General features: G+C 47.6%; 2 protein-coding genes across 2 annotated transcripts in view; one reads left to right on the top strand and one right to left on the bottom strand.

Moving 5' to 3' along the window:
- LOC128716312 (rap1 GTPase-activating protein 1) overlaps positions 1-22,364 on the top strand; it is a 138,364-nt gene extending 116,000 nt beyond the window's left edge. Inside the window, exons 3-7 of the mRNA XM_053811232.1 lie at positions 3,345-3,389; positions 19,434-21,170; positions 21,240-21,549; positions 21,754-22,145; positions 22,222-22,364. Of these exons, the coding sequence (XP_053667207.1) occupies positions 3,345-3,389; positions 19,434-21,170; positions 21,240-21,549; positions 21,754-22,145; positions 22,222-22,362 (2,625 nt within the window). The 3' untranslated portion in view covers positions 22,363-22,364. The remainder of the gene's footprint in view (positions 1-3,344; positions 3,390-19,433; positions 21,171-21,239; positions 21,550-21,753; positions 22,146-22,221) is intronic.
- A 3,385-nt stretch (positions 22,365-25,749) lies between these two features.
- Positions 25,750-26,868, bottom strand: LOC128714093 (histidine protein methyltransferase 1 homolog). Its single transcript, XM_053808969.1, has 4 exons — positions 26,808-26,868; positions 26,306-26,745; positions 25,982-26,232; positions 25,750-25,903 (listed from the first exon to the last, which is right to left on the bottom strand). The coding sequence occupies exons 1-4, from the start codon at positions 26,866-26,868 to the stop codon at positions 25,750-25,752; spliced, it is 906 nt and encodes a 301-aa protein (XP_053664944.1).
- Positions 26,869-27,348: the final 480 nt, after the last annotated feature.

Genomic DNA, 27,348 nt, shown 5'->3' with positions numbered 1-27,348 from the left:
CTGGGCCGATGCCTTTTTTTCCCCCATCTTTTCCGGACCCTGCTGCTAAGAATTCGGCATTGCGAGACGTACGAAAGACATTAACATTCCGGCGTGCTCAGCTACATTATGGTGAACCGTTTGGCGTTCGTCAATTCGATAGAGAGAAGCATCAGGGCCAACCAACAAAGAAGAAGAAAAAAAGCGTCTCGAGTGCGTGACAATCTAGGGAAATTGGTTTCATTTTTTGGGGTGGTTAGAATGGGACACTTCATCACAAAGCCCTCGATCGTAAAGATTAGGCATTGAAGACCTCTGCTGCGTGTATACTCCTCATGTGTGTGTGTGTGCAGTATGTGGAGTTAAATCCCCTAGTTATTTTAGACGAGAAATCTTCCACCGAACAGGAAACCTCGTCTGGCGAAACACAAAGAACACATGATCGGATTAGTATTTAGAGATTCGTTGGAGCTTGGAGTGTTGGAGTTCTCTCCGCTTCTATTCCCCCATTTCGCCATTATTCGGTGTGATTTGCGTACGCTTTAAAGTAAGGCTGCATGGTGATGGTGGGTTTTTTGTTGGGCTCCCGTTGGGCAACGGTTTTGCGTGCCCAAAACAATGCCGCCCCAATTGACGTCACGTATGTGACACGACCGAGCAAGCTGCCGGTTAGCATTCGGGGCACGATTTTATTTGAATTATAATGAAAATATATATATATATGTGTGTGTCTACACCCACTCTCACACGCGCCGTTGCGTCGTACCGAAATGTTGTGCAGCTTTTAATAGTCTTTTAAAAAAAACTGTATATATACACCTCCTCCATATGTGGGATACCACCCCATTTGGGGGTTGGAAAAATGCACCGAAGTAGGTTGAGGGCAAATTGATTTGCTGGTGAGTTGGAGTTTTATTTATTCCGTTTGTTTTGTGTTTTTTTCTTTTAAATCCTTTGCATTTTTCGAAGGGTATCCACAGGAATGAAGCGTTAGGACCGTGCCTTCATACCTTTTTCCATGATGCATTACGCTACACACATACGACACTCAAACGACGCTCCGGTGCGATATTTTATTCACGTCAAATACAACGAACCCCCAATAACCACCCCTGTGTGTAGCATCAAACAAACGATCACACGACAGCGAGACGAACGTGTTGTTGGCGTTTTTTTTGTTCCCGCATGGAATCGAATCTATTCGCCGTTGTGCTGCTCGTGCATGTAGAAAACATGATGGGCCCTAGCAGTAGATAGTTTGCTCCATATGTGCGCTGCTGCTGCTGCATGTGGCTCGGTACCGTGGACTCATGGGCAATTAACTCGCCCATGTCATCGTGCCGTGTCATCTGCGTATAGCGGTGCATTCTCACGATTCCAGTTCGGTTCCAGGGAACCAGTGTGAGAAATCCTTCTGCAATGCAAATGGGTTTTAATCGAGAGGATGGGCACGGTTTATGGCATCATCACGAACATCGGCTGTGTAACGCTGGCAACTGCACTGTATTTGAATTAAATGGTGAGCAAAAGCATGGAAAACATATACGCCCCCACCCTACGTTTTTGCGTGCACTTTATGGTAATATGCAGCAGCAGTATGATGTCACACACGCTTTCCTTTTCACTTGCACAGTGCTCACGCAACTGCTCTGACCTTCAACGGGCACAAACCAAAGAAACAACAAATCAATCAATCGAGTAACGATTCGAGTGATTTAAGCCCAAATCGGTTTCCATTTTTCGGTCTCAGCTCTCGTGCGGAGGGAAAAAACAAATCCATCACGCTTGTTGCGCGGGGTTTTTTTGCTTTCCTTCCAGCGCAATGCGCAAATGTAAACATTGGGCAGAAAAGGCCCGAAAGGAAGAGTGAGGAAGATTTGGGTAGGGGTTGGACACAAAAATAGTTGTGCATGCTCTTTGGTCAATCGTTGGAAAAATCAATCATCACAGACCCTTTTAGCAATAACAACAAGACAACATTTACGCCGCGTTTTTGGACACGTGCGCCAAACACAATGGGGTCCAAATGAACGATGCAACTTTCGGCGATGGTCCGTTTGGGGCGAGCGGTTTGCACAACAAAATAATGCACCATCAGCGGAAAGACTGCAACAGACTGTGGCCCAGAACAACGAGCGGGCGGTTCCGCGCTCACCCTCTAATTAAACCCTGTGAAACATTCCGTTGATGCTGGTGTCTAAATGGCGACCAAAATGGTTAGCTGCCGATGGGTGATGCAAATGTGCAGCGCATCTCTTGGCGCTTTGCTGGGGCACAACACACTCGCCTAGGGTCTCTGTTTGATCACCATTAATGCTTGTTTTGCAAACTCGTTTCAAAGGCATGGGTGATTCACAGCAAAACAAACAATAAAATCGACCCTTTTATGGTGGAGATGGTGGTGATGGTGGCCATTAGAAAATGGACGCAGAAAATTCGATCTATCAGAGAACTATGTCGACAAAAGATGGCGATGGTTTAGTGTTTTTAAAACTTATCCTTCTCCCTTCACCCTTCCCTAACCACCTTATTCCTTCGCACAAACTTAATGGGGTCCAGGTCCAGTTTCGTTTTCCACCTGACACCGTTTAAAGGACGGAAATCAATTTCAAACCCCAAAAACCCGGTCAAGATGCATGCATGGAGGAAAGCCCAAATTGCGCATTGGCTTGAGGGTTGTTTTAAACCAAAAACCCATTCCGCCAAGGGATTTCGGGCTTGCACTGGCTTTCCCCACTGGGAACAGCTTTCGGAGATTTCGGGGCCGCCAGTTCAGTCGCTTTGGTACGTGATTAGTTTTGCCTCAATTTTACAACACTGTTGTGTTTTACATCTCGACCCGCATTTTGACGGCAACCGTTTCGTTCGCTGACGAAGCCAGAGTAGGAGTTTGGAGAGGAAGGGAAAAAGATGAGTAATTTTGGCCACACGATTAGATCTGGGGTGTTTGATGAGTTTGAAGAAAGTGAGGTGCATTTTGGTTTTTACGTTACGATTCGAAAATTACCCATGGCGCGGTGAGAGTAGTATGGGTGTTTTCCATGCTCCGGAAAGTAGGCTAATTAAATTTTTCGTGCATGAACTAAAAGATTACATTGAACGATCATCCGAGAAAAAACAACACCCCCCTCTCATCTCAAATCATCATCTTCGGGTTGCTCTCCGTGCTGTAGGAAGCGTTATATTTGCTGACAGTGAAAATCGTGCCGATGTCCAAACATGCGTACGAACATGAAATTAATGCTCTTTCCGAAAACACCCCCCTATCGTCGAATTGGAGGGGGGATGATAGTTGCTTGAAAGTGAAGCAAGTTCCTTTGCGCTGTCGTGTACTAAAACAAGCCTCTGTTTCCTTCTCGTTACAGGTGCGTACCGTGAGCACGGGCACAAAAACTCGAATGGTTTGCATTGTAAGTAGCTGTTTTCGCCACCACCCCCCCGTCCAAACTGAATTGTACCCCCGCGGAAGAGGTATCACTAGTGGCCATGCTTCTGCAGGAAATATTCTTGTATAACGTGGCCAACCAACCCCCGCACCGCAGGGTCGCACCGTTGTCCCAAACCACTACCTGAAAGGAGTATGGCCAAATGGTATTATGTCCCTTAATTTATGCAACAGCTTTTCCACGCTGTACCAGTACCAGTGTCCCCGGAATTGCCTTCCGTTTGTTGTGTGTGTTTTTTTTTTGCGCCACACAAAACTTTGTTTTGTTTTTGCAATGAATAAAACAATTCATCTGTAGCGTGATCGTGTATTTTTGCGCCACGGTGCAATAAATTTTTGTTTTTGCCTTTTTGGCAATTTCCGGTTGGGTTTTTGGGGATAGAACACACAATTCTTTATGTCTCCCACCGCCCCCCTCCCCCATCTGGCACTTGTGACCGAAAGTACCAAAAATTGGATTTGGAAAAATAAATTCAATTTCAAATCAGTTTTTCAGACCAACTTCAACAACGACCACTCCGGGAGGGATGGAATACGGACAGCAAAGGGCAATAAGTTTGCCGACAGCGAAATGCACTTCATTGGTTCGGTGCTGTACTGCAGGCTGTGGTTTTTTAAGGTGGACATTGTCGTCCAGAAGCCTTCTAGGACTCAATGTCCAGTACGTGACTTTTGTTTTCCCAGGCAGGAGGATATATGTTTTATGTTCTTTCGGCTCTTCCATTCTTCATCCCTTAATGTATACCCCCGAAATTCTCGGCGTACGAATGTTTGGCAGTTTGCCAACTATTACATGCGACCGGGGGGTGGTAAAGAAATAACACATTATGGAAGTAGTTTTGAAGCCTTAATCTGGTTTTTTCCCCCCGGTTCCTTCGAGCAAGCAAAAAAAGCAATGCGGAAATAGTATCGTCAGTAGCAGAGCTAAATTGTTGCTAGTTTTACCGGTTCTCTCCGCTTTCTAGAAGTGAAACAAATAAATACCACGCAACATTCATTAAAAAACTCCCATCTGGCAAAAGTTTAAGCGAGAAGTCAGTTGAAAACTTTAACCGTCAGTAGAGAACCACAGCAAAAAGCAGAACCGTCCCAACATTTCGCGTAATAAGCGCATTGTATATTGCGCGACTTTATCTCCAACTCGGGGGAGAGAGAGAGAAGAGGGTAAAACCGTATATACGCACCCTTAAAATGGGTCTGATTTTTTGCCTTCTCGCCCATCTTAATGCATCACAATTTTGCAATTACACCGCGAAAAGATGAGAACCCGCGCATGAGAACGATGGTCCCACCGGTAGGTGGTGAAAGACTCCGTTTTGAATAGGGGGGAGAAAAAAAAGTGCATCGCACTCTCGGACCCGTAATGCAGCTCGGTGCACACGATAATGGTGCAATAGTTCACTGGGAGCAAATGAAAATGAAACGATACGACACACGGTGCAGAATGAACGAACCAAAAAAAAAAAGGTGCATTTCTCTCAGGGCTTTTTTTGTTGCGCACGTGTGATACCAGTCTTTGGATCGCTTCACGCAATGCACTGAGCCCGAAAGTGATCGCTCCCGTTTGCTGCTGCGTGTCTGCGCACTTGGCAGTGCGGGAGCAAAGGAAGATGAACCACTGTAAAGCTTTTTCTTTACATAATCCCCCCCCAGGGATGGGGGGGTCGAGGGAGAAAGCGAACGAAAGGAAAAGATGGGGATGGCATAAGTGGCCACCGTGTAGTGCATATATGGCAAAATAAACGCACCCTTAATTATGTGTGCCCCTAATGAGCGGCGCGGAAGAAGACGAGTACACCCGGTTGTTGGGGGGTTAGCATACGGTCGCAGGCACTGGTTTTGATCGGCTAATGATGATGGTTATGATGGTTAGCAAGAGTGGGGCTGTACATGTCCGTGTGTGTCTTCACCGGCATAGGGGTGGCATCACCTGCAATAAAGCATAATGGATCGATGAGCTAAATACTGTTCGCCATTTTTCATCCTTCGCGCACCGTTCGGTTGGCCCGGGGTTGGGGCCAGGGAGCAACTTTCCATTGTGCGGTGTGCACTATGGGAAAACTGAACAACAGCGCGAACACTACTCTGTGCGAGGTCCATCAGCCCACTCCGGAGAAAGGAGCTGCTCCCCGCCAAAGCCAAAACATTGCATGCGAATAGCTGGAAACAATTAAATTCATTTCACGCGGGCACCATCACGGTTTTTTCCGTTGTTGTTGTGTTGTTCAGCAGCATACGTTTTTAGCTGGTTGGCAGGTTGGGCTTGTCCAACTGCAGCTTAACCGAAACGAGGGGAGAGGAAAGATGATATGGGTGTGCACTTCTTTTGTCTAAAAATAGTGCCACAGCGCCCATCATCCTCTAATCGGCCACCATTTCACACAGGAGCACCGCGCACCGGTTGACGCTCGTTGACGCTTGTGCCGCATGGGTAACATTGTCGTGAGAAGCATATCCTCCTTGGTTGGGTCGGGTTGGGGCCCGTGTTGCTAATTGCAACTCAAACAAACAATGGCCTCTCCGTGCTCCGTGCGTTCATCGTTTGCGGAATGGTCCCGCGGAATAACTCGTCCATTTTTTGATGGCAAGTTGTGTCCAAACAAGTGTGTATGTGTGTGATGTGTTTGATGTGTCACATATATAGCGGGGCGACAACCGGTATGGGTTTCCAATTAGTTGTGAAAGTGTTCCAGCGGTTTGGAGTAGCTCCCCACCCTCACCCACCCCCCAAATCGTGACCATCAACATCAACAGGAAAACACCGAAACAACATCACCGGACAGTATGGTTGGTGTTGGTGTAATTATAGTTACATTACGTAATGTTGACGACCGCAAATGACTTTAACGAACACCCACCGAAAACCCTCCAAACAAGCGCTGTTCGAATCCCATTTTTGGCCTTGGCTTTCGGTCAACAAAATCGATTCCACTGAGGAAACACGTGCAACGGAAGGTGACAGAGCGTCGGATAATGACAGGAACAATGAACGATGGTTTCGTGTTCACCCCCCGGGAAGGGTAGAATTCCAACAAAGGGGGACAGAATTGCCTGTAGAATAACTGTCATTGATGACCCTTGTTTGCTGTTACTGGCAACTCCCAGAACTTCCAGAACTCCCACCAAGCTCGCGGTGCTTAGCTGCAGGTGTGATAAGAGAACCTTCGGCTTGTTGTTCCCCTTAACCTTGTCAGGGTAGTTCTTATGTAGGGTGGACTTTTAATAGGCCCAACAACACCTTCAAGAACTCCTCGGTGTTCTTGGTGTTTCTTTGTATGGGTAATTTTGTCAACCTCGGCCGTGGGATTGCTTTATGGTGTGCTTATCGATGGGAGTAGTTAAGAAATTCAAGTCGAAACCCACTACTTACCTCCCGCTAATGACCCTTTTTGATGGGTGCACTTACTAAAGTACCTTACGCTTATGATGTCAGCTTCTAATCAACAACCTCCCACTAATGAACTTATAATGCGTAGCAAACTGGCAAGCAATTGTGAGTAATGCAACCATTGCAGGGTGTGACCTTCGCCTTTCGATGCGCAAACACACATGCTACTACCTCGCGGGAAACCGTGCCATATGGTTGAGTGAAGTTGGCTGGAGCAATCAAAACATCGGTCCGACTTCCGATGTCCGTTCGCCCAGATGGTTTCGTTATTGGAATGGCCGGCACAACACGTGACAAATTCTCGACTGATTCCGCTGACGGTGTTACGTGCCCAAGGTTATCAAAATATCATGCCCTTTCGGTCATTGAGCATTGCTGGTAGAAGTTGGTAAAGAGCTCCCAAAAAAATATTTGAATGCATCTGTTGTTGATAAATTTATGGCCACTTATTTATTTAATAAAAAGTCGAACATCCGTAGGTAAATTTAAATAGCAAACAAATGTTAAGTCTCCACTGCAAAGAATTAAATACACAACCGGGAATTTGTGATAAGAGATACGAAGCCTACAAGAGCATTGGAACTTATCACATTCGGGTTTGCCGTTTAATTCTCTTTTCGCTCTCTAAATCAGTATCGGGGGTGGTCTGAAAAGGGGTTAGTCGAGATACGACTTGTTATGTTTTATTTTTAACGCTGATGATGAACCACCCACCCCATTGGACAACTGATGACATATGGTGCACTACCCGCAATATTACAGCAGCTGAATGATGGTGATATGAGTTTGAACCGATTCCTACTGTGGAACCACTCAAAAAACTCCCTAGCTGGCTTGACTGACCCGACCATGCCATTGGGGAGTTACGACGGGAGAAATACAGCACACACGGACACAAAACACCGATGATGAAATGTGGTTCGTAATCAATCACACCGCTTCGGGAGCAATAAGGGCCCATCGGCCCGCAGTAGTAACATGCGTGTAAAATGGAGGAGAACACCCAGCGTGGTGGTGGGTTGGTCGGTTCGGTTCGGTTGTCTCCTGCGGGTGCGTTTGAATGTTGCCGCCATTAATCCATCATCCTGATGTGATGGTCTTGTAAGGTAAGGTCTGATGTTGTGTCTACTGCTGGCTGTGACGATGAAGCAAACCCGTTCGGGTCCGCGCGCGCCGGTGACTATTTGCATGCGAGGACACGAAACCCCCCAACCCCACCCCGCGCGGATGTACTAATGATGCCATCACAGTTTTGTTTTAAATTTGTTTTGCTTCCGAATCATAAAAATAGCTGCTCCCAAAGCACTCACTGCCACGAACTGTGTCATAAAGTGCATTAGGATTTTAAGGGGGGTGAAATGTCTCCGAAGGAAAAGGTGAAAATTATAGCACCGTTCTTCCATAATCACAGCTGTTTCGGGAAAAAACAGCACGAGTTGAAACTCTCGTGCAATGCGGCAGTTGTGTGTGTGCCCCATTGCCAAACCGGACATGAACCAAGCTTAAAAGAAAATGAAAAAAAGACGACCGATCTCACCACGAGAGGTCCTCGCGGGAAGACAGCAAAACGGAGCGAACATATCGTGTTATTTATAGAAAAATGGAAAGTATATCAAACACGGCAAGCGGGTGTGAATAACGCAAACCAGTGAGGTGGTAAGGTGTGTACACTCCTTTCGAGTCAATAAACTGAGTTCCCGAAGGGTAACCTCGTGCGCCGCCTCTAGTTCCTCTAAAAGGGCCCGTTCTCCCACACGCTGGTATAAAAGTGGGAAATTTCTGAAACGTGTCCATCATCAAACCCTCCCCAGGCCCAGAAATAGGGCGATTCTATTTTTTCGGATGCGAGGTTTTGTATAGAGTATCACCTCGCAGCGTTTCAGCGGGGGTCCCTGTCGATCATGTCTGATCGACGCACGGTAATCGGAGCATCACGCTGTGGCCGCAACTGTGTCACGTTAATTTAGCGGAAAATGGGAATGCACCACAGTGGCCACAGCGCGATGTGTCGTCATCGGGGGAAAATGCTGGTTTTGCGCTTACCACCGAAGACCACCCTTTTTTCCGAAGGGTGCTTTTCCGTATCACCTCACCCCACTATACTGACAACCCCGCCGATATTACCCCCAGCTGGATGGAACCGGTGCGAATCTGTTTGCCTAACGCTTGTGCCAACCGGTCTCGGTGTAAACTGTTTACACACCCGTGCTGGCGAGTGAGAACTTCTTCGTCTTCCGCACCCCCTGAAGCGGGGCGCGCATGTGGCAAAGACACGACAAAACATATGGGCGTGATAGGAAGAATCGCGTTTTGTCGGGTTCTGCATGCATCAATAAATCAATCGCCTTTGTTGACATGTTGATAAAGCGGGCGAATGAGCGGATGCACCGAGGCCAACCCTTTCCGTTCACACCAAACCAGCGTCACACCGTATCAATGTCAACGCATCGAGCTGTCCTGGACGAGGCTGTTACTGTTGCAAACGTGAGAACCTCCGGCAAAGGACCTGCGCGGCATGGCGGGTCATTTGTTTCGACCGCATGTTCCACGGCAAGGAGTTGAATCCGTTTAGTGCGGAAGAAGGTGCCCTGTTACGAGGGTTCGCCCTACCGCAAACTAGGGCTGCGGTTTTGTGTAAATCCCTCCAGAACTCTCGTAAGCGGGATGGGTGCATCAAGCGCAACCACAACCATTCCTCTTCAAGTGCTTCCTGGCCGTGCTGTGGCAGGTTGAAATCGTCCCCGAAAACTCCTTGCCCATCATCAGCCGGCTTTGCGTTGCTTTGCTTTTTGTTCTTCCGTCGCCAAAGACATTGCGCAACACGCGTGGACTCTTCCTGTCCTCACAGTAACGATGCGCGCCCTGCAATCGGTTCAGTTTGCATTTTGTGGGGACTTTTTGTTTGCTTTTTTGTTTACCTTTAGAAAATTCATCACTCGAACAGAGACGAAGAGGGAAGCGTATCGAGGGTGGTTACCTTACTTTGTGGTGTTTAAGTTGAAAATAAACTTATGCCAAACGCAGACGAGACCCCTCCCCTCCCCCCTACTGCCTTATTTCCTTTTCCAGACGTACCGGAAAAAAACTGTATGCGCTTTCTCTCCGTTCTCCCTTCCGACTGCAAGTGCTCTCCGTTGCATTTTGCTGTGGTTGTTGATGTTTTCCCTCTTTTTTTTCCTGATTTTCTGTACGTTAACAAACTTCCCGAAGCGCTTCCAACTTTAGCTTGCAGGAAAAGTAGACAAATTTATGTGGCCACGGGAGCGGTTTTTTTTTTCGTTGTACATCAAGGAACACTCGTCTGTTTTGGGCGGTGTAGCAACAACCAAAACAAAACAACAACACCAACAGCAACAAAAAAACCCACCCTGGAAACAAACAACGCAACGGAAAACGAGAAGTTCGATTTTCCTGTTTCCACCGCAGCGAAGCGTCCAAACACAACCGGTGCGCCCGGCTTCGGTTCGATGCGTTCAAGTTCACCGACGGCTTTTATGTAAGCGCATCCACACCGGCAAACTGGCCAGCGGCGAAAAAGCGATCGTAAATTTGCTATTGAAGCGGTGTTTTACTTCTACATGCGACCATGATTATGACCAGTCGTCGGGGGTATTTTTGCGGCACCCTGAACCTACAGGGTTTGACAAGCTTAACTTGGGAAGATGTTTTCAAAAATTTGATAATAAAATAGGACCAAGGTCGTATTTATTTGATTACACGATAAAAACATGAGGAAAACATTTGGGATTTTTTTTTTTTAATGCTGGAGGTCGTCGGTCCAGATGAGATTCTATCAACGACGTTCGGTGTCGGGATGTGAGCAAAGAGTAAGAGTGTCTGAGTGAGTTAAGACCTGAAGTTAAAGTGAATGTCTGGATGTGACTCAGCACGAAGATTTTTTCAGACTCCTTTTACTACTGTTTTGTGTTTACACTCACTCATTGGCGACTAGTGACTCAGTGCCGACCAGTGACTTACTCTTGAGTGAGTAAAAAAGTTTTGTTTTCTCCTTTTTGGTTAATTATCACTGTGCGAAAATGTGTTATTACTTTATCTATTACTTCTCACACAACTTGTAAAAAATAGCTAAATGTTTAAATATTGCAACATAAACTCAAGGGTGAGTCACTAGTCGGCAAAAATTCTGTCCACCACTGGCCTTGGGCGATAAATTTCAATTAAGCATTGAAGTTATTCGCCTATTCTGCTATATATGGACATGAAAAATTGCTCATAAAAAGGAAACAGTTTTCTAACTCTTGAATATATGGCGAATCATCTCCTCGTCGTAGATTGAAAAAAGTAGTAATAAATAAGCATCCTGCGGGGTATACACACTCATCGGTCAGGACGCATTGCCGATCGCCGATCGTGGATGACGACGACCTGCTGATGTACCTTCACCACCCACCACCGGACCATGTCTCTCCCGGTTTGGTACAGCAGCAGGCCGGGTACGCGCTTCAAAGACGACATCCAACGACGATGATTAACGACAGGCGCACCACCCCGAAGGAAGTACGCTTCGTTGGCTACGTAGCGTGCTTGCACCCAACCCAGCGGCGTCTTCGCCAAGAACCCAACAAAAAACATCACCTTTGCGCGGTACTCTGTCCGTGTTCAGGGCCACGCATGACGATACCGCTGCCGAGTCCTCAAACTTCTGAAGGCAGAATTATTAGCCCACGAACACACAGGGCACACAACGCTCGTACTCGGCCATCTTCTCAAGGGTGGAGTCGACGATCTGACATAACTTAATTACAACCCCTTCTCGGAACTTGCGACATTCGGTGTTGCAGTTTTCCTGAGCCTCCCTGCCCAGTGCCGTGCAGACTGGCGTGTTGCTGCATTCGCAGTGAAGAGAGACAATGCAAAATTTCGTTGATGACCCGTCCCGCCTTGATGTTGCACTCTCGCATGTCTTAAACCTAAGACTTCACAAACAAAAAACCAGGTCCCGGGATGACCTTAGCGTTAATCACATACATTCTGCACCAACGACAAACTAGTTTGCTATTGTTTCGTTTTGTTGGAAATTATGATAAATTAGTTTTGCGATAGTCGGTGGCTTTAGTCGTGCCAAGTCGTGCAGATAATAGCATTGGGTCTTGGGTGATTTTGATCTAGGGTCGTAAATTTTCCTCCCATCTATAGCTTTCCCCGTGTTGGCGCATCAAACTTGGAACGATGCTTCACTTTAGGCAGGAGCTGCACATTCTCGCTGCCTTATGCAAATGTACGTCGTTATGACGGTTTTCGTCTTCTTTTCATTTTAATATCTCACAGGAGATGGGGTGGGGAGGCTAAAAACACGACCCAGTCGAATCTGTGCTGTGCTGAGCTGTTGTGGGTGTCTTTTTGCTCTTTCTGTATGCAACAGCGGACGGGTCTGCACTGGCAGGCATATGCAGGCCGTGCGCTATAAATCTAAAGCCCGATCTTCTTGTACGTTGCACTTCTTGGTTTGAGTAAGGGTCCAACCACCATCCTCCCCCCGGGGGCGTCTGCTCATTTGCCTGTCGTGGTTGTCACTGTGCGGGAAATGTGGGACCGTTTTTTTTTCTAATGGATAGCTACATAAAAACCCCGTAGAAGCTTGTCGGTGGATGGATGGTAAAAGAAAATCGTAAATGAACAAATTGCTCTGGTCGACCTAATTTCTGCACAATCCAGGCCAGAGACCGTACCGGCCCTCTGGTGAAGCCTGTCCCATTACCACCTATGCACTTATGGCGTTGCAGCAGCAACCAAACTGCAACGAAAACACAAGAAAAGAACGATGATCTAATCGGTTGTTGGGTTGGTAATCACTAGGGAAGGGAAGGACAAATTGGCAGCAGAACTCTTTCGCAAGCCGGAACCATTATGGCTCCTGCCGGTCCTATCTTCATCAGCGACACCCATTTTTGTTCATTTTAAATAACCTTAAATCTACCAATAAAACAAATCACCCTCTAAAGCTACCATGCCGGGGGGGGGGGGGGGGGGGGGGGGGGGGGGGGGTTTTGCATTAATATTGATTCCACAATTCTTTTGCCAAAAAGCTACCCCTTGGCACGGTATTCCCCCGGACTTTCGGTGGTGCGGGTGTGCCTATCACTGCATCGAGGCCTCTCCCGTCAGAATCGCACGCTTGATCTTATATCCTGCAAACCGGTCACGTACCGTAGGCCACCCGTCCACCCCACCGGGTCCCGGGGTTCACGTTGCTATTGTGTGAACCTTCCCGCACCACAAGCGTTCGTGATTTTTTCGTGTGGAAGTTTATTGCTTGAGGACCGGAAAATGTGTTGGCTGCAGCCTACCACCGGCTCATCCGCACATGGGAATCGTTCAATGCTAAAGATGACACGCCACCCCAGGCACCCAGGGAGGGCTCTCCTGTGTATAATTTTGTCCCGCTCGCTTCATTGTGTGCCCACCATTACCATACCCTCGGTTCGGTTCGGTGGCAAAAATGCCCCGGATGTTGGCAATAATATCCCGACCTGCAAAACCACTTCAAACAGACACGGGATCGGTGGTGGATTGCATACCGAGCAGGATGTGACGCGTTGGTGGACGTGGGAATAGAGAAATTAATTCCTTCGCTACAACTTCGACGTGCCCGTCGCCGGAAGTGGTAATATGTGGTGGTAGGGGTTTTGGTGCACGGGAAGCACCCAGCAAACAAGGACGAGCCATAAAAGAAAAAGGAGAAATGCATGATGAAGGATGAATATGCATGCAGGCAGGGAAGGACATGGGTGCTTAACGGTGTACGTGTGTGTGTGTTTGTATGGTTTGGCCTCGTTAGGCAGAGAAGCACACGGGAATGGAACGTAGGCACTTCAAGGCTCGCCGAACCCAAAACCAACCCTTCACACAGGGGTTGTTCTAACGGCGACGGACGGCAAATGGAAGGAATCCATTAATCAAACATTTTTCCGTTCCCAGTCGTCTGGTGTAGTTTTTTTGTTTGTTTGTTTGACACCCAGTTTTGTGAAAGTTGTGGCAGGTTTTTGTACCTTTACCAGCTCCACCCATAGAGAGCCGTCGATATGTTAACAAACTCCTTAAACGGATCGTTTGTAAAGGATTATTACACATTACAGGTGGGGAGCGACAAAAAAGGGAACCATTTTGTATGCATTCCACCAGGAAAATGGAAACCCCCCCCCCCCCCCCCCAAATGCATCTCGGTGATCCAGGCGTGTTTGGTTGTCATTTTTCATCAAACCGTTAAATTTGGTGCATATTTTACATCGCAGGTTTTGCTGTTTATTTCTGGAGTTTGTTGCCCCCTCGCCAGGAAAAGCGGTTCGGTGTGGCGTGTGTAAAAATAGCGACAGGAAAAAAAGGTGCAATTCCACCAAGCGGTGGTTACCTTGTAACAGACACACCGACACAACCGAACTTGGATATTTGATGGTTGTTATTTTTGGGAAAAAAAACATGTTTACGATGGACACGACGTGCTGCTGTTTGCCCGTTGCCACAGTGACGACAATTCTGACGTTAGGTAACGGAAGAAGGAAAAGCAAACACCAACCCCCCCGCCATCTGGACGCAGACTACATTTAGAATGCAAAAAGTGTGTGCAGTGTATGCGAGATAAGCTTATTCGCCTGTTAGAATTTCGCCCGACTGTCCAGTGCCGTTCTGTTCTGCTGAAGGTAGACGCGGTAGACATACATCTTCCCTCCAAAACACCCCTAAGTCGCCGGCTGCTTTGCTTTGCTCAGCGAAGCGAAAATATAACTTTTCTCCCGTAACATGCAAGGCTTCTCGGGACGGGAACAGAGAACAAGAACAGATCCGCATTAATTTCTGTACCGACTGAACCGAGGCGCACTGGTTGTGGTGCCGATCCGATCGCTGGGTCGTTGGACGGGCGTTTTCCCACATTCAATTATGATTATGCAGATCGGTAGGAATTGTGTTCGGTTGCAATATTTTCCCACCCCGCTTGACCGATGGTCGGGTCGGGTTTGGGCCCTTCACAGTGGTCACGGTTCACGGGCGGCTTCAAGAAAAAAAAAGGTTTAACTTTCGTCGACTTCTGCAACCCCGAAGTTTACGTGCTATCGCGCTTGGCCGATCTCGTCTTGGTCTTCTGTTTGGGTCGGTAGGGACGGGTGTTGTTTAGCCTTCTAGCTGCTGATTAATTGCTAGCACCGCAACGCACCCATCCCTTTTGTTAGGCGTTGGATCTCCCTCCCGTGCAAGCCCTTTCTTTACGAAAAGGGATGGAAGATTCGGCCCACTGGGTCTCCCGCGGGACCGTCCGGAGGGAAACTGCATATTCAGGCTCAGGCTCGATGCAGGAACGGCACAATTTAATGCGCAAAACCTGCAATATCACGGTCCAGAAAGCAAAACCCATCCCTTCGCCGTAACGCCGTGTGGTGATGGACGGGAAGGAGTATGATTTTATAATTACTTCTCTTAAACCACTTGCCACGGTCCGGTGAGTTCCGGGGCCCCCAAAAGAATCAACACAGTCGGACATTTAAAATCAAGTGGGGCTGGTTGCAGTAAGAGCGAAAAAAAACATTTCCACCACCTGAGACACCAGTCGAGACTATTCTTTTAATTTGTTCTCCTATCCTGTCCCCCTGCCACCAGGACGGCATGGTCCCGCGCAAAGGGTTCCGTCCAGAAGCGGAACCAGAAGTGGTTCCATTTTCTCTTCATTTTCTTGAACACCTTTTTTGAACACGTTCGGGCGTATCATCCTGGAGAGTCGCTCGCTAATCGAGTGCTAGGTGCCATTTTACCGGGGCATGACGAACAGTACCACGTTGGTTACACATTTTCACACACCATTTCAAACTTATCACACAACGGGCAAAACACACCAACCGATCAGCAGGCAACAGTGTGGTTGGACATTTGTGATTCGCGCGACATTCATAATGTTCCACCGCATGGAGTGATATTTTCCTTTTGCTCATGTAAATCTGGTAGGTTTTTTTTTGTCGTTCGGAACGCTCAAAAAAAGAGAATGTTACGATTTACATAAACAATTGCAAAACCTCGTCCCAAAGCACACACACACCACTATCAGCTCCGTCGGCAGATAGTTACGGTTGGGTTGAGTTTTCCGACCCACGGCAACGAAACGAACGCGGCTAAGAAAGGTAGTGCTTTTTGCAGTATAAAACGTGTTTGCCTTTTTTTCTCCGCTTCAATTAATTTTTCAGTGGCAAAACAGTGCTGTCAAACTCTAATGAGAGGTTCGAAATACATCAATTTGGGGCTTATTATTGCTGGTCAAACTATAGCAACTTGTACATCACACATCTGGCGTATTTTATTGGTTAATTATTTGATCATTATCTTGGCCTTTTTTTTGTATTTAGCTTTAACGGATTGACTTGTTCTTCTATCGTGGCACTACAACCTCATGACGCCTAGATGCCTATCAATTCTGGCTATTCTGGCTAAATTTCTATGGAAATTTGAACTATCTCTAAACGAGTGTCGCAGAGAGAACCGTTCCGGAAAAATGGTTTAATGGGAATTTAAGTCTTAAGCTTTAGGTTATTTATACTCTCCTTAAAAAAAAAACAATGTTGACACTTCTTAAAAACTATTTTTAAACTGCATTATTTACCTTTTTTTGGGGCGGCTTGGTGGTTTATTTGGTAGCAACCTCGAAAGGACTTCTACATAATCCCGTCCGGTCCAATCCACCGTACGCAGGGCTAACTATCCAGCTAAGGGTAAATAAATTGAAAGGAAGCCAGAAACGGTGCCATTTTTGAGTAAGATTTCCCATTTTATCAACAATACAACCGATGTTTGACAACTCTGCATCCCGCTAGCATTTAACAACTCCTGCCGCGATTTAGCTAGACTTCTGCCAGTTGTCACTAATCCGGAATAAATTGTAAGCCATTTTATCCACCATCCATTCATCGATCATAATAATCGGTGGATGGCGTGCCCCATGGGGATTTCCAGTTCGCTTTATGGACCACACGGCGGCACGGCACAAATGTCAGCGCGTACCGCGATCACCGAAAACGAATGCGCCACCGCTGGCTAATAAAACACAACCGAACGGACAGGCCGCCTTTCGGGTAACAACTAGAATGGGCGCTACTGTTTGTTTAAACGGGGGAGTCCTTTATTTCCTTCACCTGGAACGGATTTTCGGGGTTTCGGTGTTCCACTTTTCTAGCTGAAAAACGCTCCTGCCCAGCGTACTGCCCTACGTTCCTCACTGCCGGATGTCGTTCTGGTTTGCTTACTTTGTGTTTTATGTCACCCATTGCCGCGGCTCAATCGTATTTTCTGTTAATGGATTTATTATTATACACTGGCTGGAAAATTCCTGCCTTTCGAGCGCAACGTGTGTTTTGTGTACGACGCCAACCGGGCTGGAGACTCACCTCGCGCTGGAGAACCACGGTGCCACGAGGCGATTACCTTGCGAGCTTGCGGATCTGAATAATTCATCCCTCATCCAACCAGGTCGATAATGTGGCCCGGGAATTCACAATGGTCAGTAGTCGGGTGCTGTTTCTTCACCCCCGTTTTCGGGGCACCCGAGACATACAACGCCTGATCGATGAACCACCGCGCCCGGACAGCTCACGGCCAGTACTTATCGGACATTACGGCAGCTGATTAACGGCCTTAAAATAGCGGAAGGATACCGAGGCGCGCAGAGTTCAAGAGTTCGCTAATGATGACCGTGTTGTCGCACGATAATTTTCTTTATCGTTTTGGGGTGGATTGTTGTATCCCTTCCCCCCGCGGGGGCCTACATTGGATGGATCATTGTGTGTGTGTACGTGTGTGCTAAAAATCCTTGAACCGCGCAACGACCGGTCAGAATCGCGTGTGTACCTTCATCCTCTTTTTCTTCGGTCGTGTGCCACTACCGCTTCGGCCCGTAAATCCGAATGGTTGCTCCCGCTATAAAACAGGAAACACGACGGTTTTCTGGAGCTTAAATTCTCTCGACCCTTCCCATCATGGGGTGCCATTTTTTTTTTGCATTTGTTCTAACGCGAAGCCCCCAATTCAACCCACAGCGAGGGCAGGAAAAATTGTGATTAGTCATAGGGCCGCGTGGGTGGAATCCACCAGGCCAGATTACGTAAGTTTATTTTACCCCACCAGGGACACACAGGGATTGGAAATTAACTACCGTGCAACGCGCAACACGAAACCGCCACGTTGTGTGGCGTTGGCGGATGCTAAGACGTGACTTTCGATGGGTTTTCTCTTCGGTAGGGCGCATCGTACGTTTTCGCATCGCTCGTTGGCCTGCCAAAGATCACCCTGCTGCTGAGTGGGTTCGTGACATCCAGTCGAGTGTTTGCCGTATCATGTTGCCTGCCTTACGCACTCTGTGTGCAGCTCATTAAGAGGTTCGTGGAAGCGTAGTCACCGTCTTGGTTGGTGAGTGCATCGGTAGTTATGACCCTTGTACGACCCGGGTAGAATGTGCCATTCTGTGCAGTGCCCCCGACGCCCGACGGTGCAGGGGAAGTTTTGGTTCGCTGGTCATAAATTTGTCACCGCATATATGCTGCCACAACCTCAGCACAGAAGACGAGACGACCGTTTGTGTGCATTTCCTGTTTCATTTTCTCGTTAAGATGATGATGTTCAGACGGGCCGGGAATGGACATTATGGACAATTTGCACGATCCAGTTCCAGCGTTGTAATAATATGTTTCAGTTAGCACCTTCCGGTTGCCACCTTCTGGATGCCATTAGGGTTGAAAGAATTCCACACTCTGTCCCATTTTCGATGTCATTTGGGTCTCTGCACCTTAAAAGACAAGAAAAAAACGAGGTGTCAACTGAGGCGAGGAAATTGCTTTCGAGACTCACGCATCTTGCAAAATTACCGTCTCTTCCCCATTTAAAGACAACATTCGTAAAGTTGGCGGTTGGGGACCGTATTTTTTGTGCGGTTTTAAAACTGTTTGCGAAACCTGTTAGTGGCGGTTTGTGGCTAATAACACCACCCAAAGACGATCGTAAATATACTCACGCAACTAATTCGGGAAAAAAAAATCCGACCGTGTCGATCTCTGGGGTTGGTCAGTTTTGGGAGCAGCTTCCAATTCCCCCCCCCCCCCCCCCCCCCCTCCCTCTTTTCCATATTGCTTAGGTTTGTTGGTGATGGGAAGTCTTTAGCGAGACGATTAAATGACCGAGAAGAGACTTGATGGTCAGGCCCAGTTTGATTGACAGTTTCGCTGTGGTGACGTTCTCTGTTGGCGTAAGATCATTTGCCACGATTTGATTTCGGCATACCCGCTTAAACGGTAACCCGGGCGGTGGGGTGGATCGGTAACGAATCGATAAAAGTAATTGGAAGTTAATATTGGATGGGACCGAGTGGAGTGGTAGTTGGCCTTCTTGCAGTGTGGTTAAGCTGCAATCCCGATCACCTGTTAGGCGAAACGAGTGCGATAATATTTAAATAAGGCCACCCTGTACACACCTACACTCCATGTAATAGTGTGGTAAACTGGTTTGCGTAAAATCTCACGAGGTGGTGCGCGTTCGACGGAGAGGGACTTTGACTCACGCTTTGCATCGGGTAAAGCCTGCATGGACAACCGTTTAATCGATCGATGTTTCTTTTTGCTTTTTTGTCCCACCCAGAACACACGGAGTGCCGATGAACGAATCGCGAACCCGCACAGCGCGAATGAGTCGACAAACAACCTTACCGTACAAATACCCCAGTCGATGGGTGGCGGCAACACGCGATCACTGCTGCGCCACTCGAACAGCATGTCGTCGAATCCGCACTCGACCTCCAACTCGACACCGGCCTCGCCGCACCTGCTGTCGAACAGCTCCAGCGTCCATCTGCATCACAGCAACGGTGTCGGGAGCCTGCACCACCACCAGCAACAGCACCCACAGTATCAGTCGCAGTCATCGGTGAGCTCGCAGTCGTCGTCGATCATTTCGACCGTGCCGCCGGTCCAGCGGCTGCTGGAGGATGCGCTCAGCAAACCGGCACCCCATCCGATGATCGTCGTGCCGAACAGTGGCGGGTATTGGGTGGACGGTACGGATCATGACGCTTCGTACGAGGTGCCCGCCCATACGACCTGGCGCGTGGGAAAGATCGAGTCGGACGACACGGCCAAATGCTACCGACGGTTCTTCATCTCGCGCGAGCACTCCAACCTGGTCGGGCATGACGATCAGCTCGGGCCGGTGCTGCTGTCCATCAAGTCGGAGAACGTCGCCAGCCAGGAACACATCCGGATACTGTTGCGGCTGCGTACCGGCACGATGCATGAGCTGATCCCGGCGTCCTGTCTCGGCAGCAGTCCGTCCCCGATCAAGATGGCACGGCTGCTGAACGAACAGATCAACGTGGACACGTTCATGCCGGTGCTGTGCCCGAAAGCGTCCGCACTGATCGCGAGCTACGACGAACACGTGCTGGTGACGAACTTCAAGTTCGGCGTGCTGTACCAGCGTTTCGGCCAGACGACGGAGGAGGAGCTGTTCTGCAACAGCGAGACGACATCGGCCTTTGACGAGTTCCTGGATGTGCTCGGTCAGCGCATTCGGCTGCGCGATCACAAGGGTTACCGCGGTGGGCTGGACATCCAGAACGGGCACACCGGCGATACGGCGGTGTACGACGTGTTTAAGGAGCGTGAGATCATGTTCCACGTCTCGACCCTGCTGCCGTACACCGAGGCCGACCCGCAGCAACTGCAACGCAAGCGCCACATCGGTAACGACATCGTGGCGATCGTGTTCCAGGAGGAGAACACACCCTTCTCGCCGGCCATGATCGCGAGCCACTTCCTGCACGCGTTCATCGTGGTGCAACCGATCGAACCAAACACGCCGAACTGTCGGTACAAGATATCGGTGACCGCACGGGATGATGTGCCGTTCTTTGGCCCAACGCTACCACAACCGTCCGTTTTCAAGAAGGGTCCGGAGCTGAAGGAGTTCCTCCTTACGAAGCTGATCAACGCGGAGAACGCCTGCTACAAGGCGGACAAGTTTGCGCAGCTCGAGTTGCGCACGAGGTCCTCGCTGCTGCAGAATCTCGTCGATGAGCTGAAGGAGAAGACGCGCGATTTTCTCGGCGCGGATATGGTTGGTGGTGCGGGCGGTGTGCCCACATCTCCCACACCGGAGACACCCAAGTCGGAGGGTGGATTTACGGGATCTCGCTTTATCGACACGGTTAAGAAGGCGCTGAACGCGAGGTTACGCTCCCAAAATTCGGACCCCACCAACAACGGTAGCGGGGCGAGTAGTGTCGACACCACCAGCAAGCATCACAACTCCATGAAGAAGTCCAAGGACGGTACCAGCCTCGTGTCGGATATACCATGCGGTCCGGGAGGAGCGGTCAATGTAAGTATGAGCGGCTACTACGACCAGAGTTTGTGATCGGGTTTTGCTAATAGTCATTTAATTCTGTAGATTGGACGGTCACTGTCAAAGAGCAGCACTACTGGATCGCGCAAATCGCCCAACGATTCGGTTGCATCCTCGCCGGACATCACCTCCCGATGCTCCCTCAATCCCACGCTCACCAACAACAACAACAGTAACGCTCCAAACAACAACAACAACAACACGATCGGAAAGACCCACGCGAACGGTAACGCGAACAGCAATGGCGCCGGCAACGGTACTGCCAACGCCGCTGGCAACAACAACAATGGCCCGGTCGCCATGTCCGAAACCAGTGACGATTCCAGCCTGAACAGTGTTGATCTCGATCCGATGGGTAAGTGTGTTGTGTGGTGTCTTTTGTAGTGAAACCTTCCTGCGCAACTAACCTTTACGCCCCGTAGTAGTAACAGTAGTGCAGTCCACGCAACTCAACCATACTAACCAACTTCCATTTTGTCCTTTTTCCCATTTTGTTTTTTTAATTTTCCGTTACTGTTGCGTTATTTTTTTTGTTGCGTTTTCAATTTATGATTTAAAGTTTTTCTCCCAACGGTAGATGCTGGTGCGACGTACATCGATAGCGACACGGGTCTCGAATCCATGTCATCGGCGGATGCCACCACGAAGGCCTGTTCGCTCTGTCTCGACGGTACGGGTTCCACGAACGGGGGTGGTAGCGTCGTTAGCGTTAGCATCAGTGGCGCAAGCGTTACGATCGACGGCAGCGGCACTACTAGGGAGCTGCGGAACAGTGGTGGTAGTGCGAGCTCTGGCACGGGATCTACGGCCAGTGCCGGGTGCGGCGGTATGGTCGGTGGTGTGCAGGGTCAGGGTGTGCTAGCGCAGGAAACGCTCCAGCAGGTGGAAGGCATGCGGCAAGAGATAACGCGCCTGAAATGTGATAAATTGGATCTCCTTCGGCAGAATGTGGTAAGTAGCAGTGGACTGGTGTACGCGAGACCTCGACACGAGATCGTTTCACATGCTGTTTTGTTCCTCATTTTAGACCTGCCAACGTGACATCAAGCGTCTACGTGAACGTGAATTATCGCTACAAGGTGACCTGGCTGCCGCCGGCAAAGAGATCCTCCGATTACGCGACCTACTGAAGGAATGCTTACCGACCGCGGTGGCCGACCCGATCTAAATCCAACCGAAAGAATGCGTGAAGCGAAGCACCTTCGGAACAGTTGTTTGTTTTTTGTTTGCAATCAACCGACAGCTACTAAGTTAGCCGTAGCCTCCTTACCTTACCGGCGTAAGAAGCCGTTTTCTCCTGTACAGTCTATTTTTTTTGTTTGTTTTCTACATTGTTTGTTACTGTCTCCGTGTGGTCAATGCGTGGCCAAGGCTAAAGCATCGTTCGATACGCGCTCGAATACACGTTGATCCGTGTAGTGATTCGTGCGGCACGTTGGCATTATTCAACATGCGGATGGTTGGACGCACACGCCCGTCTAACATCGTTCTATTTATTTCAGTCTACTTTTAGAGGACCTTTTAGACGGGATGCAATCACCGGATAGGTGAATAGTTAAGCGCCCCAAACCAATGAGTTTAGGCAGCAGAACGGAAGGAAAGGCATAAAAGAAAAAAAACGAAAGTATTTACTTGATAGTTGCATAAGGTGAACAGTATGATGGTTAGACGAATGGACAGCGTGTCGTTTTCTTAGTAGCCCCCCCTTTCCTTTCCGCGAGTGTGTAAAGACTGTTGTATATAAATGATAATATTGTGTACGTCGCTGTACGCCTTTTGATGCTGCACATTCTGTCCTGTGTCTGGCAGGGTGGCAAGCACCAGTACTATACACGCTCAGCCCCAGCCCCCCGTTCAAGTATGATCGTTCAGTGTCCGTTTCAAATACAAGTCTACAAGACGTTAGCTAAACACGCTATGTGGTGTAAGTGTCAATTACCATTTAGAATATGCAGCAGCAGATAAATGCCCATTTTACAACACGGGCGCACATTGTGCTGACTGGAACCGGGCAGGTGCGGCGCTATTGCTAAAGAGAGCGAAACCAAATAATCAAAGCAAAAGATAATATAAATATGATTGTCCTTAGCGTGTAAGTATATGTGAGATAAGCCCGTGCAGGGATATCCCCTGCCCGTAGGCGTAGCGGAGACAAAATCCGATGGGAATTGGGAGATGCTGGGAAGCGACTAAAAACACACCCACACACTATGTTTCATATGTGCAATAATGCAATCTTAACGGCATACAAAACACTGTTTACTGCTGGTAGAAATAGGCCGTACACACGTAGCAGTGTCATGTGGTAGGGATAGCAGTAGCGGAAGTAGTGCGGTGTCAACTAAAGGCCAGAAGCACACCGTGTTTGTGTACCAAAAACAAACGACTAAAAAGCAGGTTCTCTTTAAACGGGTTCGTTCGGGGCAGGATGCGCTATGAGCTGGACTGATCCACAGCGCAAACAGCACGGAAAAGTGTGTGGGCTAGCTGTCCTTGCGCGCTAGTGATCCCTACTTCAAACCTACTTAAGCATGTTAAGGGTACCCCGCAAGGGTAAGAAAATGATACGATTTTTGCGCTCTCGAACCACTGATTGTCGCTTCATCTCCCGCGCTTACGATCCAATTTATCTCTTTTCGGTTTTAAGTTTAGAATAGTGAGGAAACACGATTCTTTTTTTTTTTTTGAAGAAAGACTAAATGGCGACTAAATGGAAACTCCGCCCTTCCCAAGTCTATACGAAATGGGCAAACGTTTTACGGGGAGATAAAAGAATTTTTCGACTTTACAAACTTTTTGCTCGTACTCGCACCTTCTTTGTAGTAGGGCAACGCAACCAACCACAAGAACGCGATCACCGCGGTACGAATTATAGTATTTTCAAATGGATGTTAGTATGAACGGAAACGTAAAACAAATCAAACCTCAACTGCCTTTCTAAAACGTATTTATCCACTCGCGTCTAGGTGTGTTTAAGGGGGGGGGGGGGGGAAAAACTCTATACCGAAACCTGTATTTGAGAGACCGAGAGTGGTTACATTAGGACAAAATTATCTCACTTGCGTGTATGTGAACCGAAGGTGAAGTGCAATGGGGGGGGGGGGGAACACATGGACGAACGGATGAACGTAACTAATCAACTGATATGGACAGTTTAGAATAGAATGTAAGGGTTTAGCTTTTAGTTTGTTTTATTTCCACCAACCAACCCCAAAACGAAAACCTTCACCTCCGACAGTCCCAATTACCTGCTGACGAATTAAAATTAAAACAAAAAAAAAACAGGGGCAAAGTAATGTTAAATCGATACCAAAGTTAACAACATTCCCAAAAGATACCAAGCATAACTGAAGCTCTTGCTATTGGATTGCACAACGTAACGCACGTACGACGTTCCATTGCTGCGTTCGTGTTTTGTTTTTACAGAAACAAAAACAGTATGTGTGGTTCTGTTTAAAAACAACAACAACAGCGGAACATTCAAGGACGATTCGATCTCTCACACTTGCTCTCATCTGTTTGCTCCTTGCCCTGGCGCCAGCAACGCGCTTCTTCTGCTAGGTGTGGCCATTCCATGTCCTGTGCAATGCATGTTACAAATATATGTGTCTCTGTGTGTATGTGAAAATGCCGAAAATCGTTGCAAGAGCAAGGCGTGTTATCAGTTACCACCCCACAACTCTCATCCCGCTTGAATCAGTATTTGTCGCTTTATGTTGACGCTCCTGTTAACAAGGGATGCAAAGAAGCTACAACCGAAAAGCACACGGATTGCATTACTATCAATCACACGCAGAGATTTAAGGGCACAGCACACACACGGCTTATCAGTGTTAAATGGTAATAGTAATCTCCTCGTCACGGGGTGCAGCTTAGTAAATGGATAAATCACGAACAATAGCTAGATGTGTGTTGCGTGCAGCAAAGCAAACAATACAAACCAACAACGTAGTGTGAAAATCTGTAACTGTTTTTGGCTAACGCAAAATTGATGTGTAAATGGAAATAAACCTACCTATCCCAAGTGCATCACAATGCATTCACTAGAAACAAAAACCAAAACTGCACCAGTACGGCAAAGGCATGGCAAAGGGTAACGGAACAGCAAGGCAAAGTTTATTAGAAAAATGAGACACTGAGAGAGAAAAGATACGTTTAAGTAATAAACTGTTTGTTTGAAAGAGTATAAATAGAAAATCCCAAAACGATAAAGCATAACCGTCGACGGAAGACGATGGAAGTTACAACAATAGAGCAAAGAGACGGATAAAAACACACAACTTACCAAGAGAGCTAATAAATCTGTTAAGATTCTACTTTTACGATTTTTACGGGGTGAATAAATGAGGAAAAGGAAACGCAGCCAGGGGGGCCAGAGGGGAGAACAAGGAAATTGCGAAGAAGAGTGAAAAAAAAACACGAGATAGGAAAACGATACTTCTAAACACACAAAAAACAAAACAAAATACACTTACATTTACGACTTTAGTAGAGTATATATTTTAAATATATCTTTCAAAAACAGAAATATTGCGTACCACCCTGTTTGCTACTATTATTTTCGGGTGATTCGAAGGATCTCACGCTTTACGCCCGTATCACACTTCCACGCGACCTCGTACCGAAATCGACCATCCTTATCGATGGCTTGTTCGAACAACCGGACACCACCACCAACGCCGAAGTAGTACGTTTTTGCCGCTAAATATCTAAAGCAGTGCAAGCGTTAAGAAGAAATTGGGTGAAATGGAAAGAAAATGTGCGTACAAAACATTCAAAAAGGATACACGACACCGTCCGGTTCCAGCTTCCGATCGAACAGTGCCAACAGTTTGGCGTAGTTCTGCGTGGAGTAGATCGTCTCCGAGGTAAGTATGAGATCGTATGTCTGTTGGTATTTGTCCGTAAAACAACCCCAATCACCTGAGTAGAACTTGACATTCACGGTGGGACTTTGTTTGGTTGCTTCGTCGGTCTCATTTGAGCGGCAGTTTAGATCGTAGTTTACCATCGTTAGCTTCGTCAGCACATCTTTGTTCTATGGATAATGAGAAGGTTCTATTATTGGAGAGCTTCATACAGCCGTACAAGTAGCCTTCAAAGAGACGCACATAGTCTTGGAAGTGTACACAGCTGGACCCGAGCAGCAGTGCCTCAATACCAAGGATGCCCGCACCGCACCCAAGATCCAACACTTTCTTCCCGTGAAGTTCAGCCGTCCGTTCACCGGATGCAGCTAGGAACTGCCCCAAATCGTACGTACATTCCCACACCTTCAGTCCACCTTCGTACCGGTTCGGGATCAGATCGGAATGGTCGGATTCTGCCGTCACTATATCGTCGGTAAACGTTTCATCCAGCAGGGCAAGATGATTTAGATATTCTATCGAGCAATCGGGTGTCAGGATGAATGTGTTCGTTACGTCCGGACTAACTGCATTTTGAAGTACGCTGGTGTCAAAGGTAAGCTCCTCACATGGATATACATCTGGGGTTTCTTCCGTGGTGGTGCTGCTTCCTTTTGTTTCGGCAGATGACTTGGTCTTCTCATCTGTAACGTGGATTGGTATTTTACGTACAGTTAGATCAATTTTTAAACGTACATTACGGTACCTTTTAATGCCACCGATGATGTTTCTTCGTCCGGTTCTACTTGAAAGGTAAATTTAAACATTTTACACCGTGCCGCACGTGTGCCACAACTGTTTGAATGCCGGTTTGTTTGTAAACATTGTCACTGCAAGAGCGCGACGGAAGATCCATCACAATGTAAATGTCATTTGCGTTTGAAATGATTTTTATGCGATTTATTACATTTGGACGGTATTTATTATACAAAATAAAAGTTTAGAAATGGTTTCATTGAAACTTTCATTTAAAATGATAATAAAGTCATTCCATGGGGTAGACAACATCCACGTTGAAAGCGCTGAGACAAAGTAAACCATCAGGTATAAACACACTCAAGCTGGCTTCAAGCTGGGTTTCAATCCATGCAGTTGATAGATCCAGTTTAAAAAAACCGTTTTTTCCACGAAACAAAGATTCCTAATCTTGGTCTATTATTAGGGCAATTTGGTATAATTTAAATACATCGAAATAGTATTCAATTGCTTCAGATGCATGAAAACTTAACTAATAATTGTTTGTAAAT

The sequence above is a fragment of the Anopheles marshallii genome, chromosome 3 (assembly GCF_943734725.1).
Source record: "Anopheles marshallii chromosome 3, idAnoMarsDA_429_01, whole genome shotgun sequence".
NCBI classification, from domain to species: domain Eukaryota; kingdom Metazoa; phylum Arthropoda; class Insecta; order Diptera; family Culicidae; genus Anopheles; species Anopheles marshallii.
The sequence above is the reverse complement of the archived record's forward strand: the minus strand, read 5'-3'. Positions and strand labels throughout refer to the sequence as shown.

Bases quoted from the DNA above. Each gene is read 5' to 3' on its own strand.
- LOC128714093 (XM_053808969.1), bottom strand. From the start codon at position 26,868: ATGTTTAAATTTACCTTTCAAGTAGAACCGGACGAAGAAACATCATCG. The intron at 26,746-26,807 runs GTACCGTAATGT...TCCACGTTACAG, and splicing joins ATCATCGGTGGCATTAAAAG to ATGAGAAGACCAAGTCATCT. The intron at 25,904-25,981 runs GTATCCTTTTTG...GCACTGCTTTAG, and splicing joins CTGGAACCGGACGGTGTCGT to ATATTTAGCGGCAAAAACGT.